The sequence below is a fragment of the Dendrobates tinctorius genome, unplaced genomic scaffold (genome assembly GCF_039654945.1).
Source record: "Dendrobates tinctorius isolate UK_male_01 unplaced genomic scaffold, ASM3965494v1 ptg000029l, whole genome shotgun sequence".
NCBI classification, from domain to species: domain Eukaryota; kingdom Metazoa; phylum Chordata; class Amphibia; order Anura; family Dendrobatidae; genus Dendrobates; species Dendrobates tinctorius.
The window spans coordinates 33843609-33862412 of record NW_027361697.1 but is presented as its reverse complement, the minus strand read 5'-3'; the positions used below and the strand labels follow the sequence as shown (position 1 = coordinate 33862412).

The window sequence follows — 18804 nt, the reverse complement described above, 5'->3', positions numbered from 1 at the left end:
GAAAATGAGTTCATGACAGATATCATCAGAAAGTTAATTTATTTCAGTTCTTCAATACAAAAAGGGAATTTCATATTTTATATAGTCATTACAGAGTGATCTATTCCAAGTGTTTATTTCTGTTAATGTTGATGATTATGGCTTACAGCCGATGAAAACCCAAAAGTCATTATCTCAGTAAATTAGAATACTTTATAACACCAGCTTGAAAAATGATTTTTATATCCGAAATGTTGGCCTACTGAAATGAATGTTCAGTGAATGCACTAAATACTTGGTCAGGGCTCCTTTTGCATCAATTACTGCATCAATGCGGCGTGGCATGGGGCGATCAGCTTGTGGCACTGCTGAGGTGTTATGGAAGCCCAGGTTGCTTTGATATTAGCCTTCAGCTCGTTTGCATTGTTGGGTCTGATGTCTCTCATCGTCCTCTTGACAATACCTCAAAGAATCTATGGGGTTAAGGTCAGGCAAGTTTGCTGGCCAATCAAGCACAGTAATACTGTTGTTTTTAAACCAAGTATTGTTACTTTTGGCAGTGTGGACAGGTGCCAAGTAGTGATGAGTGAGTATACTCGTTGCTTGAGATTTCCCTAGCATGCTCGGGTGATCGCCGAGTATTTGGATGTGCTCGGAGATTTAGTTTGTCGCCGTAGCTGCATGATTTGCTGCTGCTAGCCAGCCTCCATACATGTGGGGATTGCCTGTTTGTAGGAAATCCCCACATGTATTCAGTCTGTCTAGCAGCTGCAAATCATGCAGCTATGATGACAAACAATCTCCGAGCACATCCAAATACTCGGCGATCACCCGAGCATGCTAGGGAAATCTCAAGCAACGAGTATACTCACTCATCACTAGTGCCAAGTCCTGCTGGAGAATAAAATATCCATCTCCAAAACCCTTGTCGGCAGAGGGAAGCATGAAGTGCTCTAAAATTTCCTGGTAGACGGCTGCGCTCACTTTGGTCTTGATAAAACACAGTGGACCTACACCAGCAGATGACATGGCTCCCCAAACCATCACTGATTGTGGAAACTTCACACTAGACCTCAAGCAGCTTGGATTGTGGCCTCTCCACTCTTCCTCCAGACTCTGGAACCTTGATTTCCAAATGAAACGCAAAATTTACTTTCATCTGAAAACAACACCTTGGACCACTGAGCAACAGTCCAGTTTTTTTTTTTTTTATGCTTGGCACAGGTAAGACGTTTCTGGCGTTGTCTATTGGTCATGAGTGGCTTGACACAAGGAATGTGACACTTGTAGCCCATGTCCTGGATACGTCTGTGTGTGTGGTGGCTCTTGAAGCAATGACTCCAGCAGCAGTCCACTCCTTGTTAATCTATCCCAAAATTTTGAATGGCCTTTTCTTAACAATCCTTTCAAGGCTGCGGTTATCTCGGTTGCTTGTGCACCTTTTTCTACCACTCTTTTTCCTTCTAATCAACTTTCCATTAATATGCTTGGATACAGCACTCTGTGTGACAGCCAGCTTCTTTAGCAATGATCTTGTAACAACCCTTCTGTCATCACTGCATGGCCTCCCATCCCCCGCACATCAACTTACTCACTGCTCCGGGTTATGCTGTGAATTCTGTCTGTTGCCAGTCCTGTGCTCTGTGCCTCTGCTCTCCTGTATGTTTCCTGGCTATGTGTGTATAGGGGGGCGGCGCCAGAACTCTGATTCTTATGCCGTCATGGTGCACCTGTCTAATCTGTCCCTGACCAATCACCTAGAGCCCTTGACTATTTACTTCCGCCACACCCACTGAAACATTGCCTGTGCAATGTCTAATCTCAGTATCTTGCTGCTGAGGAAGCCAGGCCCTGTCCTGTGTATTTCCTCCTTCTCTGGAGGAATACTTCTTGTCTTGCTTTGTACCTTGTCTGCCTGCCAGGAGGCTGAATATCCTGGCCCTTGAGTCTTGGTCCCAGTACCTTGTCTGTACTCTGTCCTACCTTAGTCTCCCTTTCTCCTTGTCTGTGGCTTCCTTCCCTTTTGTATCTTTCCTTGTGTCCTCCCTGTCTGTGCATCTGCACCCTTGCAGCTCCGTCTGTGCATCTGCACCCTTGCAGTTCCGTCTGTGCATCTGCACCCTTGCAGCTCCGTCTGTGCATCTGCACCCTTGCAGCTCCGTCTTCTCTGCTGCTGCAGAACTTCTTGCTGCAGTTTCTCCACAGACCTTGTGGTTCAGCTCTACTCCGCACTCCTGCGGCTCCACCTACTCTGCACTCATGCCTATATCCATACCTGCACCTCCTGTGTGAACAGGTCCAAATCCTGTTCCAACATACACCACTCCCTCCTGCCTGCACCTGCTGTGTGAACAGGTCCCTACCTGTCCCTTCTCCAAGCCATGCCCGCCTGCCCTGTGTCTCCAAGCCACACCTGCTTGCGCAGTGTCTCAGCCGTCCGTACCTGTCGTGTCTACCTGCCTGCCTGTCTATACCTTCTGTCAATTGACTTGTCCCCGAGTGGGACCAGCAGCCATAGCCAGACACCACCCTGGAGTGGCACCCGGCAGCTATCTGCCGCACAAGCCTGACCTCACCATCAGAGGCTCCAGTGAAGACCGAGGTAGCTGTCGTAGTCACGCCCCTCCCAGGGTAGTCTGGTTTGTGGCACAGTGGGGCCACAAACCCCCCGGCTCGCGCCATTCAGCCAAGGCGCGAGCGTGACAGACCTTTTGTGGCTTAGGCTAGTTTCACACTAGCGTATTTTACATGCAGCGCACGGCGCCGCTAAGCCCTGCCCCCTGCCCACAACATGCCTGCCCTGTCCGGTCATCTCCTCCTACTATCGCACACGGCCGCATGCAATCTGCGCACCCTATCTTTAGCATAGGGTGCGCAGACCGTGCGCTAGAGGATTTGTGCGTGTGCTGCGCACTTTTGAAGGTGCGCCGAGCGTGCCAAAATGCAACATGGTGCGTTCGGCGCACACCTTGAAAAGTGCGCAGCATGCTAAAGATAGGGTGCGCAGATCGCATGCAGCCGTGTGTGATAGTAGGAGGAGATGACCGGAAGAGGCGGTCAGGGGGCAGGGCTTAGTGCCGTGCGCTGCATGTAAAATGCGCTAGTGTGAAACTAGCCTTACCCTCCTTGTGGAGTGTGTCAATGACTGCCTTCTGGACATCTGTCAAGTCAGCAGTCTTCCCCATGATTGTGGAACCTACTGAAACAGACTGAGGGACCTTTTTAAATGCTTAGGAAGTCTTTGTAGGTGATTTTTGTTAATTATTCTAATTTACTGAGATAATGACTTTTGGGTTTCATTGGCTGTAGGCCATAATCATCAACATTAACAGAAATAAACACTTGAAATAGATCACTCTGTAATGACTCTATATACAGTCATATGTAAAAGTTTGGGCACCCCTATTAATGTTAACCTTTTTTCTTTATAACAATTTTGGTTTTTGCAACAGCTATTTCAGTTTCATATATCTAATAACTGATGGACTCAGTTATATTTCTGGATTCAAATGAGGTTTATTGTACTAACAGAAAATGTGCAATCTGCATTTAAACAAAATTTGACCGGTGCAAAAGTATGGGCACCCTTATCATTTTCTTGATTTGAACACTCCTAACTACTTTTTCCTGACTTCCTGAAGCACTAAATTGGTTTTGTATCCTCATTAAGCTTTGAACTTCATAGCCAGGTGTATCAAATCACGAGAAAAGGTATTTAAAGTGGCCACTTGCAAGTAGTTCTCCTATTAGATTCTCCTATGAAGAGTGGCATCATGGGCTCCTCAAAACAACTCTCAAATGATCTGAAAACAAAGATTATTCAACATAGCTTTTCAGGGGAAGGATACAAAAAGTTGTCTCAGAGATTTAACCTGTCAGTTTCCACTGTGAGAAACATAATAAGGAAATGGAAGAACACAGGTACAGTTCTTGTTAAGCCCAGAAGTGGCAGGCCAAGAAAAATGTCAGAAAGGCAGAGAAGAAGAATGGTGAGAACAGTCAAGGACAATCCACAGACCACCTCCAAAGACCTGCAGCATCATCTTGCTGCAGATGGTGTCACTGTGCATCGGTCAACAATACAGCGCACTTTGCACAAGGAGAAGCTGTATGGGAGAGTGATGCGAAAGAAGCCGTTTCTGCAAGCACGCCACAAACAGAGTCACCTGAGGTATGCAAAAGCACATTTGGACAAGCCAGTTACATTTTGGAAGAAGGTCCTGTGGACTGATGAAACAAAGATTGAGTTGTTTGGTCATACAAAAAGGCGTTATGCATGCGCTGTATTGTTGACCGATGCACAGTGACACCATCTGCAGCAAGAAGATGCTGCAGGTCTTTGGAGGTGGTCTGTGGATTGTCCTTGACTGTTCTCACCATTCTTCTTCTCTGCCTTTCTGATATTTTTCTTGGCCTGCCACTTCTGGGCTTAACAAGAACTGTACCTGTGTTCTTCCATTTCCTAACTATGTTCCTCACAGTGGAAACTGACAGGTTAAATCTCTGAGACAACTTTTTGTATCCTTCCCCTGAAAAGCTATGTTGAATAATCTTTGTTTTCAGATCATTTGAGAGTTGATTTGAGGAGCCCATGATACCACTCTTCATAGGAGAATCAAATAGGAGAACTACTTGCAAGTGGCCACTTTAAATACCTTTTCTCATGATTTGATATACCTGGCTATGAAGTTCAAAGCTCGATGAGGATACAAAACCAATTTAGTGCTTCAGGAAGTCAGTAAAAAGTAGTTAGGAGTGTTCAAATCAAGAAAATGATAAGGGTGCCCATACTTTTGCACCGGTGAAATTTTGTTTAAATGCAGATTGCACATTTTCTGTTAGTACAATAAACCTCATTTGAATCCAGAAATATAACTGAGTCCATCAGTTATTAGATATATGAAACTGAAATAGCTGTTGCAAAAACCAAAATTGTTATAAAGAAAAAAGGTTAACATTAATAGGGGTGCCCAAACTTTTACATATGACTGTAATATGAGTTTCACTTTTTGCATTGAAGAACTGAAATAAATTAACTTTTTGATGATATTCTAATTTTGAGAGAAGCACCTTTATCTGCAAATAAACTTGCCTGTTCCTCACAGCTGCCAGCGGCTGTCCATTTATTTGCTGATTAACCCTTTGTCTGCTGTAAGGTTAGACAACGACATGTCATGCTACACTAAAACCACAGTGCTGCATTGCGATATTGCATCTAATGATGTTCTATGGTCTTTCTCTTCACCTTGCGACCTCCTTTGACTGCGACACAAATATTTCCAAATGAGCAGGATTTTCTGTTCCTTGTTTTCAAGTCACATGTGACATACTTACAATAGACTTAAATGCAAGGCGCATGTGTCTTGTGTGTAACATGGCTTTTTCATTTACAACAAAATCAGAACTCTAAAAAGCTTTTGTTGCGTCTTTCCAGAGAATAGCTGTTGCATGACACATGTCGCCATGTAGCCCTTGCCTTCCATGAATTTTTTTAGCACTTGTTTACATTGCAAATGTTGCCGCTAATCATGAATTGTCTCGACATCTTCAGTTCCTGTGTGTATCACTCCTGACTCAGTGTCTTCTGGTGTGCCCTGCTCCGCTTGTCTGCCTTCTATCCTGGTCATCACTGTTCCATTTGCATCCGGTCTACTATGCAAATGGCTTTGGTCCGTGTTGTCCACCTTGACCTGCAGCTTTAGAGAATCCACATCACCGGGTGAGTCCATAACAATCTAAGCGAGAGGATAAGAATCGTGGAAACTGTACTTGTGAACTTTGGTAGTTCCTCGCTAAGAAAGCCCTCATAGCATCAAAACTAATGTGAAACACAGAGTTGGGCAAGATCATGAAGATAATTACTATAATGGCATTATTTGTTGAATTTTCATGCAAAATAGCTACAGTGAGATTCACTCAGAAAAGGCCCTGAGTATTCTGTAATTACTCTCATTAGGATGAAGTCATTTGATTGAAACAACGTGCTTTGTGATCCTCTGTAAATGGAGCTTCAAACAAGCCAGGATACCTCCGCATTTTTGCATTTGAAGGAATACGTCCAACAAGGAATTGCTACTATTCCCTTTATCTCTCCCAAATGCTTGCCAATACGGAACATGGAGTGTCATATTGAAATGTGTTTGGTAGAAGACGGCGATCACTTTCGGCATTGAATGTGATGCAATCAATAACCCGTCAAGGCATGTAGCGTGTTTTTGGGGTTCAGATTGCTTAATCCTAAAAGAGTATTGGGGGCCTCTTTCGAGTGAATCTCCCTGTACTTTTCGGTACTCTTACGAGCATTAATCATAATGCACCGAGATCACTGTGGGCACATCTATGGAGTCCAGGCGACATCATGCACGTCTCAAATTATTGCTCCAACCACCTCCCCACTAACAGCTAGGACTACTGGACATCTGTGTCTGTCTCCGCAGCCGCCCCCCTCCATGTGAAATATAACATGTTTTTGTAGTGTAATAAAAAGCAAATAACACGTAATAAAGCAAAGATCCCAATATGTAGGGACGTTGCATTTTTCTCTAAATATTATATTTCTTTTGTGCTATACACTTGCATGATCTTATCTAACATTTAAGCGGACAGAGTAAAGGAATGTAATGTTTTCATTGAGGACAGTGAAGTTTCATGTGAAAGAAATACTAGAACAAGAAGCGTTTTGTCTCCGTTTCCCGCAGTCTCATAATGACTCCAGAGATGCCATTTACATTCAGACACTGTGCTTCTGACTCGCTCTTGGCCATTTCTCCAACCATTTCTCCATGTAAGTATTTTATATCCATTTTATTTGATGTGTATTTGTCACCCAGGAGCAATTTTCCCATATATTAGGACGATTTCTCATTCAGAGAATTTGTTGCGTGTGTATGAATGGGTGGTATTTATAACTGGTCTTAAGATTTATAGATATAAAAAAAAATCTGATATTACATATTATGGCTGTAAGTGGCCTATTAGTAGTGTTGTAAAATGTTATGCAGTTTGGGATATAATAATATGGGGGTAATACTGATTTTTAATTTGATGGAAATGATTTTTATGCAATCCTCTTTGTAAAATAAACATGGAATGGATGTAGGGAACTTTGATTTCTAGAAATTACACTGTGATACATTGAGCTATGTCACGGAGTGTCGTTGGAGTTTATTTTATCCATATATTTGAGTTAATTTAATATAAATTTCTCATATTAATCATGGGAGCGTGATTGTTGGTACTGTCTACTATGCATCAATAGCAGCATCTGACATTTAATGGCTATAGAGGAGGAGGCTCTTCTATAGGATTTGGTTGAAATTAAAAATAAATTCATCAAGTTCTTCTTTTTAATAACTTTCCTCCAGGAAAACCTATAATGATATTACAGACAACTAAAACGGTGAAGCAGAGATTTTCTTAACTGCAATAATCGGATATTGTAAGTTTATCTTTAAGGGTATGTGCCCATGATCAGTAACTGATGCGTGTATGATGCTGCGTATTTGTTCAGCGTCAAACCTGCAGTGGCCAGATGTTACAGCATAGTGGATAGGATTTCTAGAAATCCCTTGTCCACTATGATGCATAGTCGACTGCGGATCACCCGTGGAGACGGACATGCGGCGCGTCTCTCAAGACAGCAGCATGTCCATTTCTCTTGCAGAGACACTAGTCTCCATAAGAGAAATTTCACCAATAGAAATGTATTGGATGCAGTAAATACGCAGGGTTCCGTGAGCACATGCGGATTCACCTGCATTCAATAGAAGGCAGCACTTTGGACGCAGCGAACATGCTCTGTGTCCTAAGCGCTGCTAGTTCCGGATCGTGGGCACCCGGCCTAACTTACAGAAATCTATAATTGTATACCTTGTTTGGTTTGCATAATAAGTTTTGAATATTCTGATATATTTTGGGCATGATTTACTCCTGGTAGACAGGGCTGTAGCACACATTAGGCATAATAGAGTCAAAATGTACCCGAGAGATCCACTTGATGTAAAAACAACAAAACTAGACTGCGCTCATCAGGACGTTTCATATAAAAGTCTTTTATTCCTCAATATAGTAAAGACAACAGAAACGTTTCGAACTGTATGGCCTTTTTCGGCTTGAAAAAGACCATACAGGGTGAAAAGTCGCTGTTGTCATTACTGTTTGGAGGAATTAAAGACTTTTATATGAAACGTCCTGATGAGCGCAATATTAGATTGGCTTTATGCATTTCTTCTGGGCCTACGGCTGGGTTCAGATAGCCTGTGGAAAAGTCAGGCCAGTCACGTCTGCCAATTCTGTGTGTTCCTCCTTGTTCTGCCTGTTATTTACTAGTCTGGTCCATTAATCATACATACTGTGATTTTTCTTTAGATTATAAAGGAGAAAGTTTATGGATTAAAAGTGCGCTGCTTGACAAATCAATCCTTCCAGGTTTTATGAACTGTACTTTTATTTTCCAACGCGTTTCGAAGTCTATACTTCTTCCTCAGGGGAAGACAGGTACCTGTCATCCCCTGAGGAAGAAGTATAGACTTCGAAACGCGTTGGGAAATAAAAGTACAGTTCATAAAACCTGGAAGGATTGATTTGTCAAGCAGCGCACTTTTAATCCATAAACTTTCTCCTTTATAATCTGATGATTTGTGATCACAGCGTGGCCCTTTGGATGTGCAGCAGGCTGACTACCTACTTCTATGTGTCTGAATCTCTCCTGTATAAGGTGAGTATAATGAATTGAGTTTATATCAAGCTTTACTCGGGTAAGACCCTATTGCGCTCTTTCCTTTTCAGCTGTTTTACCAGTGATTTTTCTTTACACAGACCGTTGGTCCGTGTGGAAAATCGGGAATGTGGACTGGCACCCTGACTATAATGGGTACGTGTGCAGTCTATAGTGCACACGGACAGCACTTCACTCTAGATGATGCAAGCTCTGATAAACACTTGCCAACTTATGAAAAGGGAAATTGGAAATTACAAGAACGACAACACCAAATGTCACGTATGGCACAAAATGTTTTCCTGATGCCACACTCGCATATAGTGCATGTCCCTAACATCTAGAATTTGTATCTTAAATACTACATATGACCCCATTCAGCACAACCCAAAAATGATATAGACTAAACAACAGACCACCTAGATAAAGGTATAGATAATGACTCTTTAGAGAGACTTCAGTAGACACAAGACCATAACCCTGATCAAAACCTAAATATGTCACCTTGTGCAGCCACCACGCATCCACAGGAGCAAATCTAAGTGTTCATAGCACATGTCCCAACAATGCGATTACAAGTTCAGTCCTCTCCAGCTGGGCAGGGTTAAACGGAACGTGGCGTATAATAGCACTATTAACCTGCAGATTAATAGCGTTCTGACACCTGTGCTGAGAGCCCCGCTGCCAGGAGGAAATTAGCTTTATTCCTCCCAGCAGCATTCAGCTTCCAGGCAAAGGGGTGACGCCATCACGGTTTCAGTCACTGCTCTGTGTATAGAGAGCGGCGGGTGTAGCCCCTTCCCCGGCACTGACTAACAGCTGATTCTAATACTGAGCCGCTGTCAGACAGTGCCGGGTGCGGTTACAGCCGCCGCTCTCTATACACAGAGCGGTGACTGAAATTGGGTCGGCACCACCCCTATGGCTGATCGCCGAATGCTGCCAGGACATTGTTGTGTCGCCAGACTGCTGCAGCCCTTTAGGCCCCTTATTACATTACAGTGGACGTTTGCTCTGACAGAACAGTAATGGCTGCAGCAAATCAGCAGCCTCGTGGCACACCAATGTCACGTGACCTGTTCAGAATCTCAGCGGCGATGTTGACAGAAAAATAATAGTTATGGCTTTTTGAAGAAGAGTAGGGAAAAATGGCACATCGCTCAGCCATAAAGGGGATGGGGAGTCAAACAGACCTATACATCTCCATGACAACAGACTATAATAACAAACCTTGTGCAGTCTGATTCTACCATCATACTTCTTTCAGTCTTCTTAATAATCTACAGTGAGCAAAAAGATGGCAGACAGAGAAGTCTTCACTGCTTTTTAAGCATTTCTGAAAGCTAAACAAAAATGTTTCTAAGTTGCTTGTAGCAACCAATCATACTGCAGCTTTCATTTTATTACAGCAGTTTAAGAAATTAAACCAGAGCTGTGATTGTTTGCTTTGGGTTATAAGCTGGTTTTCTTTGAATCAGTTTTGATAAAGAATTTTCTATATTTAAAGGGAATCTGTCATCCCCAGGACATATGACCTATTAATATGGGCATACAGGTAATAGAAATGTTACACTAGTCCTACCTGTAGGCCTCATATCAATGGTCTAGTTGTGGAGTAATCTTATATTCCTGCTTTATGCAAGTGATTTCTCCAGGCTCAGGGGCGTGCGGTGCGTGGAAGAAATCCATGCCTCCTGTCCTCATTACAGTACTGCGCCCCCATCAGCATCAATTACAGCCCCGGAATCCTCCGCCTGCACCCTGCACTCCCTCAGAAATATATACCTCATCCTGCCTTCTGTTGGTCCTGCATTCAGGGATCTTCTGTGCAGGCGCCGGCGAGTCAGTGTGACCGCCTTTGTGCGCGCCGATAATATTCTCTCCCCACTTCCTCTCTGCACGCCATCACTAGGTACCATGTGTACATGGTGATGACTATACAGGGAGGAAGTGGGGAGAGCACCTTATCGGCGCGCACTTTCGAGGTCTCTGGAGTGGAAGTCCCTGAATGCAGAATCCATAGAAGGGAAGATGAGATATGTATTTCTGAGGGAGTGCAGGGCGCATGATTCTGGGGCCATAACGGACGCTGATGGAAGGGGGTAAGTATTACAATGAAGATAGGAGGCCGGGATTTCTTCCAGGCACCACACGCCCCAGAGTCTGGAAGAAATCATCAGAAAGACAGAACATAACATTTCTCCATAAGACCATTAATATGAGGCATACAGGTAGAAATATTACACTAGTCCTATCACCTGTATGCCCATATTAATAGGACATATACATCCTGGGGGGTGACAGATTCCCTTTTAAAGTGTTTTCTATGGCATTTTCACCAAACAAATTTCTGTCATTTTTGAAGGGAAATAAATAGCAGGAGAAATCAACACCCAGACTTAAAGAAAATTGAATCAATTCAATATCAAATTTTTGAAAGAAGTTTTTGAACTTGGCGAATTCAAACAAATTGCATTTCACTTCACGTTTATCACCTAAAATAGCTGCCATTATTTTACATATTGCAGACGTTTACATCAGCCAGAGAAGGATAACATGACCTAGGGTGGGCTTCGCCATAATGCCTTGCATCTATCACATCACATGGTATAGCACAACTAATCAGAAGAAATTATCATAGCCTGTATAAAAGCAGAGGCAGGGAATTCAGCAGCCAGATTGTGATCAATCGCAGTAGTAAGGGGACATCACTGCTCACAGCTTGGCCGTGGAGATAGGGAGATTAAGCCATAAAACACGGTAGAAACTGTACAAATAGTGTTTGACAGTGAAAAAGATTAGCGTGTGTGGAAAAGTGGAAAGTGCTATTCACATTTTTCAATACACTTGGAGATTTTTACATACTTTTGAATCATGGTGAATTGATTTGAACCAAATAGAATTTCCTGGGAATATATGATGGATCTAGCCATTTTGAAAAGATTGCTCATCTCTCCACAGAGTGCATCAGTGCAAATTACTGACCATTTAGATTTCCAACTATCTGTGTCTATATGTAGACTTTTGTATAATTTTCTACAAGCCTAGTGTCAGACTATGGTGCCAAGAGCCCATTAGTGACCAACTCCACTTTTCAACTACATGCAAATTTGACATTATCCTCAATCACAAATTTATATAACAATGAACTGAGCAGATTGTGGCCCACCAGTGGATTCTCCTATTCTGCTGTGGGCCAGTCCAAGCCTGTACAGGCCTCATAGTTGACAAAAATTTAAGCCACTGAAAATGCTGTAAAAACTCATCATACCGCACGGTATGAGCAATTTTTGCCTAGAAGCTTCACTTTAATAACACTGGGAATATGAATAAATTAACAATCTCATTTCTGTATTGTTCCTTCCGTAACTGTAATGTGATTTAATAGCTTTTAGGATTTCAGTGATTGAAGATATATTGGTGAGATGAATCATAGCCAAAAAGATATTGATGATAAAGGGATGTAATGTACAAGCCGCTGTTCTAGCAGACGGGAAATCTCTCCTATCTCATCCAGCTTACATACACATGGAGGATCATTGTGGAGCACCGAACCTTCAGGCGGTTACCACTCAGGTATTTTAATGAGAGATTTTTTTTTAAATAGATTTGATGCTATAAATGTATATGAAATGCAAACGTACTGCAAAATCCAGTTAGACGGCAATTTGCCTGGCCTTTCCGAAGTGCATTGATCCCCAGAGTAGACTCTAATGCAGAATTTCCCCGGTCGTGAATTTTGCAGAGGAAGACAGCCAAGTGCTTGGGTATAAAGAGAGATGTGTGGGGTGGGGACAGCTGAACTACGTGACCAAACTGGCAACTTATGCCAATGTTGTACATAGTTTTTCTTTTGCCGTTACTATGTCATGGGAGGATTAAAAAAAAGTAGGAATGCTTAAAAATAAAAGACTTGCATGACTACAGCAGGGAATGCGATTTGCAGGCTCGATTTAAAGCAATGTGTGTTTGCACTAGTTTCTGTTAGAATGCGGCAGGATATAGACAGCACCTGCAGTGTTTTATTATCACTCTTAAAAAATGACCTATTTAATACAGTTTTTTTTATGCTAAATGTGTTTATTTTTAAATTTTAGATGTTTTCTTCTATTTCTCATATCATGATCTGTATATAAAAAAAAAAAAATCCAATAATTTTCACACTGACGACTAGACTTAATATTAGATTCATACTTCCAACATTTACATTGGCAGCCATGGATTGACTCAGACCTTATTTGTTCGTGTAGATGCATTACTTGGTCGTGCTTCAATGTGGGCAAAGATCATTATGCAGAGGGGGATTGGGTAAGCTCTGAACATCGCCAATTGTGAAGGGTGGATCATTTGTTACCCACTGTATGTCGAGGTGTTATCTTTAATTGAAAAGTAATTTATACAGAACAGGAGGTATGAGTAGTATAAGACCTTGTGACCAACGGAAAAACTACAACTATACTTTTTTTTTAAAAAAGATAGTGATATGGAAAATAAAAAAATATTACATTTAAAAAAAAAAAAAAAATAAACTTCTTAGAAACTTTAAACAATATGGCATTTTCTGATGACACCTTGCATTAAAATAAATCTCAATAATGATCTGAGGACTGCAGGTTTCAAATTATTTTATACTGAGGACTTCTCACCTTTCAGATGACCCTGACTTAAAACATTATGTACCATATATGTCTGCCTTTAGGATCAGAAAGTTCTGCTCAGTACTTTAGTGAGAGGCAGCTATAACCATGCCACTGACTGGCAGCCAGCTCAGCACTGATGCACTGGAAAGTTGGCTGTAACCACACCCCTGCACTGACTGACAGCTGGCTCTCCAGTGCATCACAGCTGAGCTGGCTGTCAGTCAGTCAGTGCCAGGGTGTGGTTACAGCCACTGCTTACTATGTATTGAGCGCTGACTGAAGCCTAGACCTATATAAGGCCTCCCAAGACACACACCTGGTCTTGGTATTAAGACTTTCTAGTAAGACTTTTAGTTTGTCTTTGTACAGTACCTGATTACAATCTCCAGGACATCTCTTGGCTGCCTGCGGCTTTCAGTACCACTTCTACCTGTCTTCGGTCTGCAGGACGTCTCTTGCCCACCTGCAGCTTCCATGGTATTAAGACTTTCTGGTTACTCCGCAGTTTTGTCAGCAATTTGTCTGCAGTCCTCAGGACATCTCATGGCTGTCTGCAGCTTCCAGTTCCTCAGACTTATCTGTGGTCTCCTGGACATCTCCGGTCTACCTGTGGCTTCCAGTAACTGTGGTACCAGTCTGCGGTCTCTAGGATATTTCCTGTCTGCTGCAGCTTCCAGTAACTCTGCTACCTGTCTGCAGCTTCCAGTAACTGTGGTACCTGTCTGTGGTCTACCGGACATCTCTGGTTTGCTGGCGGCTTCCAATACATCTGCAACTTGATTGTGGTCTCCAGGATGTCTCCTGTCTGACCGTGGCTTCCGTAACATTGCTACCTGTTTGCAATCTCCGAAACATCTCTGGTCTGTCTGCGGCTTCCAGTATCTTTGCTACTTGTTTCCTGTGTGAAAAACCTGCCTGCTGCACCTATGCCACTGGCCCATGTGCCCACATAGACCCTTTGCTTCGAAGATCCACCTCACCTAGTGAGCTACTTTTTTTTTAAACAGATTAATGCCATATCTGGAGATCATGAATATTTCTTTGACATCACATGCTCCTTTTACGTGTAATCCAGACAGATTACTGATAGTAGGGGCAATTCTTTGTCTTTCTGCTCTTGCCCTGCTGTCTGTTTTACATGAATTTCAGAGAAACATGCTTTCAGTTTAGAGTAAGCAAGCCAATGTACAATGGCAGGCACAATACATGCTGGAAAGTGAGGTACAAAAAACAGTTCCAGCACCCTTAGTGCTGATGAAGAGGATCACCCACTCAAAAATTGTAGATTAGAAGTTACAGAGCATGAGATTCAAGACAGTTCGGGAACATATTAGACTAGACAAAAGCATTTCAACATGTGTTTTTATTACTAACAGAATTAATTATTTCCTTTTTTTTAGTCTTGTTCTGCACAGGAGCATAGTAGCAACCAAATACAGAATACTCAATCAGAATTAAGGAGCAAACTGCAAAATCAGACGCTTTGCTTAGAATATGATCCTGAGGTTGGGAAGAGTATTATGGCCGAGGAGTCAATATGGAAGAATAAAGCTTTGTTAAAGTAGGTAATTTATGTTCTCTTCATTACTTGTGACTTCTATTATAACTGACATCTGGGCCCCATTTCATCAAAGCATTTTTTGCCTGCTAAATGCGACTTTTGGCATTTTCATGCCATTTTCTTTCAGCTCCGCCAAAATGGATGGAGCTGGGATAGGTTGTGGTGACATCCACTCACCTAATGCATGATGAGCAGTGGCATGCTTTACGCCACAAATTTTACTTCAGTTTGTGAATCATGCGCCTTTCAACACACCCCTCATCGGTTTTTAGGGATCAAGATCATAGTTTTTACCCTTCGCCACGACAGCACCCACTGGAGGTATCGGATCCGCCCCATTTGGAACAGGAAACCCTACAGAAAGATAAAAGGGGGCGGTCCGCCTCAGTTTTGGTTTCCTGTTCCCAGGGAATCTCAGGATATCCTTCAGGAAGACATACCTGGGCCTTTTGCATGCCGCCTGTGCGGTGTCCGCGGGAACGGCAGGGGCTGCGGTCCAGAGGCAGCGTCGGGGGAGACTCCGTTAGACGGCTCCCCCATCGTCTGATGACTAGAAGGTGATGACCGGGTTCGGGAAGGGCCGCCCGGTCTCACCTAGGAGCGTGCCAGGTGGCACCAAGCGCGTAGGAGCCGCCGCTGCTGGGAACGGTAAGTGCGCCAGTGGCGCGAAGAAGGAAAAAGGGCAGCGGTGGCGGCAGCGTGGGGAGAAGCGCGGCCACATACTAAGGCGGCGGCACGGTGGCCTGCGCAGCTGCTCCTAGGCCCAGGAAGTAATGGGTGAACTTCTGGGGCATGATGGCTGTGGAGCGTGACGGCACATGCGCAGTAAACCCGGGGAGGAGGAGCGACTTCTAGGAAAAAAAAAAGGAGGGAAAAAGATCTATTTAAACAAGCGCCGCAGCATAGCGGCAGGGAGCCATGTCATCTCCAACGGAAGTACACGCTCCAGCAGGTGACTCTGCGGGGGGCAGCTCCTCCATGGACCGCGCTTCCAGGACAGACACCTCCCGCAGGAGCGAGGTGGGCGAGTCAAGACCTGGGACAGGATCTCAGCCAACTGATCCGGTAATAATAGCTTCACTGGGTGAGTGTGAAATATATATACTCTGCCTATTATTAAGCTGACCTCTCCTACCCCCCCCCCCCCCCCCCTCCTTTCGCCATGTCTCCCCTCTTCCAGGCGAAGGAGAAATCCAAACATAAAGAATGCGCTTTATGCGCTCAGCCTCTCCCTGACTCCTACCCCAAAAAGCTCTGTAAGAAATGCACCAGAGAGACTAGACAAGGGTCGGCAGTGTCATCAAAGGACATTCGGGACATAATTAGGGAGGAAATACAGGCTGTCACCCGTTCCAGTACTCCCTCAGAAACTAGGAGCAAAAAACAAGTGACCCGCCGCTCAGAATCAGAGGAAGAACAGGGGATAATCTCTGATTCTTCACTCACATCATTGTCATCATCATCATCATCAGACACTGAGGGACGATCATGTTTTCCCCTGGATAGTGTGGATAACTTAGTCAAATCCGTGAGGAACATTATGGGGTGTGAGGAGAGAAGGGGCATCCAAACCGCACAAGAAATAATGTTTGCGGGGTTGGCGGAAAAAAAAAAGAGAGCGTTTCCAGTAATACCGGCAGTTAAGGCCCTAATAAAAAGAGAGTGGGGGAAAAACACGATCAAAGAGGTTTTCTCCCATCGGCCTCAAAGAGGAAGTATCCATTTAGCGATGACGAGCTATTAAAATGGGCCAAAGTTCCAAAGGTTGATGCCGTTGTAACCTCTACCTCGAAGCAGTCCACTATCCCGGTAGAGGACGCAGGTTTATTGGCGGACCCGCTAGACCGTAAAGCGGAGTCATTGTTGAAAAGGTCTTGGGAGTCTACCACAGGCATTTTTAAGCCAGTAGTAGCTAGCACATGCACCGCCAGGTCTATGCTTGTATGGTTGGATCAACAAATCGAGCAAAAGGTGTCTAGAGAAAAACTACGGGCAGCTATTCCGTTAATTAGAGGGGCGGCAGCCTTCATGGCCGATGCATCGGCAGACACTCTGCGGCTAGCAGCAAGGTCGGCTGGTCTGGTAAACAACGCCAGGCGGGCACTATGGATGAAGAGCTGGAAGGGGGACGCGCAATCAAAATCTAAGATTTGTACAACCCCGTGCGAGGGTGAGTTTCTCTTTGGGAAAGCCCTAGACGACATACTCGCCAAAGCGAAAGAAAGGAAGAAGGCCTTCCCTGATTCTTCTATCCCTTTCTACAGGAGAACCTTTAAAAGGCGACCGTTTGGAAGAAGGAGACAAGCGGATAGATTAAATAGATGGCCCACAAAGGAAGAAAAGCAAAAAGGGTAGCATGTTTAGGGGTTCAACATTCCGAAAGGAAAATGAATACTAAAAAATCTGTCCTCCCAGTGGGGGGTAGACTAAAATTTTTTGCTTCAAAATGGGAACAAATAACTTCATGTCCATGGATTCTAAGTATAATTAAAGAGGGAATGAAAATAGAATTCCTTCAAATCCCTTATGATTTCTGTATCATAACCCACCTTAACTCTATAGTTCAACAAAAGGCCCTCGAAGTAGAGATTCGTAGCCTACTGTCCAAGGGAGTTTTGGTAGAAGTCCCAGAGGGACAAGAGGGTAGAGGGTTCTACTCTCCTTTATTTTTAATTTCCAAACCAGATGGTACGTTTAGGACAATTATAAATTTGAGGAAGCTTAATACATTTATAAAAAATTATAAGTTCAGAATGGAATCAATTAGATCCACTATAAAGCTTCTCTTTCCAAACTGTGTAATGGCAGGGATTGACTTGAAAGATGCTAACTATCATCTTCCTATTCATGATAGATACGAAAGGTACCTAAGGGTCGCAATGGTATTCGAAGACAAGATCCGTCATTTCCAGTATACGGCCATGCCTTTCGGCCTCTCTACGGCGCCAAGAATCTTCACCAAGGTGATGGCAGAGGTAATGGCCTATCTTTGTCAGAAAGACACCCTAATCGTGCCTTACCTAGATGACTTCCTAATTATCGGGAACTCTGTCACCCAGTGTACCAGACGTGTCGCTGACGTGGTCTCGTCTTTGCAGGATCTAGGCTGGATCATCAACTTCCAGAAGTCCAGACTCGTTCCGCATTCCCTTCAGATGTTCTTAGGGTTCCAGTTAGACTCCACAACCCAGAGATGTCTACTCCCTCAGGTAAAGAATGCGCTCATAAAAGAGGAAGTTGAGGCAGCCATTAGTAGACCACGTATGTCTCTGAGAGGGGCATTGTCGCTATTAGGGTCACTCACTTCTTGTGCCCCGGCAGTCCGGTGGGCCCATTGTCACATCCGCACACTGCAGCATCAGATCCTCCAAGAGGACAGGCGACATAGTGAGCACCTTGAGAGCAAGATAACCTTAACACAGGAGGTCTTGGCTTCTCTAGAGTGGTGGCTAAATGATAACCATCTGTCCACAGGAGTCCCATGGGATATAGTACCATCTTGTATCCTAACCACCGACGCTAGCCCCCACAGCTGGGGAGCCCATATGGGGAATAGCTTTTGTCAAGGAAGGTGGAATAGAGATGAACTGGGCTACTCGTCTAATTTGAAAAAACTGACGGCGGTATATTATGCTCTACACCATTTTCTTCCACAGCTCCAACAGAAGCATGTCAGGATCTTATCGGACAACACCACTACAGTGGCCTACATAAACAGACAGGGAGGTACTCGATCAAGAGACTCTGATGTCTTCTGCGGCAAAAATCTTAAACTTAGCTGAAAGTTTTTTGTTGTCCCTCTCGGCCCTTCATAGGGGAAAGAACAACCAAGAGGCAGACTTCTTAAGCCGACACACACTTCGGCAAGGGGAATGGTGCCTCAATCGCCGAGTCTTCAAGGACATAGT

The 18804-nt window shown here is 43.8% G+C and overlaps 1 protein-coding gene across 1 annotated transcript in view; it reads left to right on the top strand.

Annotated features, from left to right (window-relative positions):
* The first annotated feature begins 6439 nt into the window (after positions 1-6439).
* The window catches only part of LOC141085904 (dynamin-3-like), a 234736-nt gene continuing 222371 nt past the window's right edge, over positions 6440-18804 (top strand). Inside the window, exons 1-3 of the mRNA XM_073571529.1 lie at positions 6440-6763; positions 12084-12271; positions 14736-14896. Coding sequence (XP_073427630.1) covers positions 12146-12271; positions 14736-14896 — 287 coding nt within the window. The 5' untranslated portion in view covers positions 6440-6763; positions 12084-12145. The remainder of the gene's footprint in view (positions 6764-12083; positions 12272-14735; positions 14897-18804) is intronic.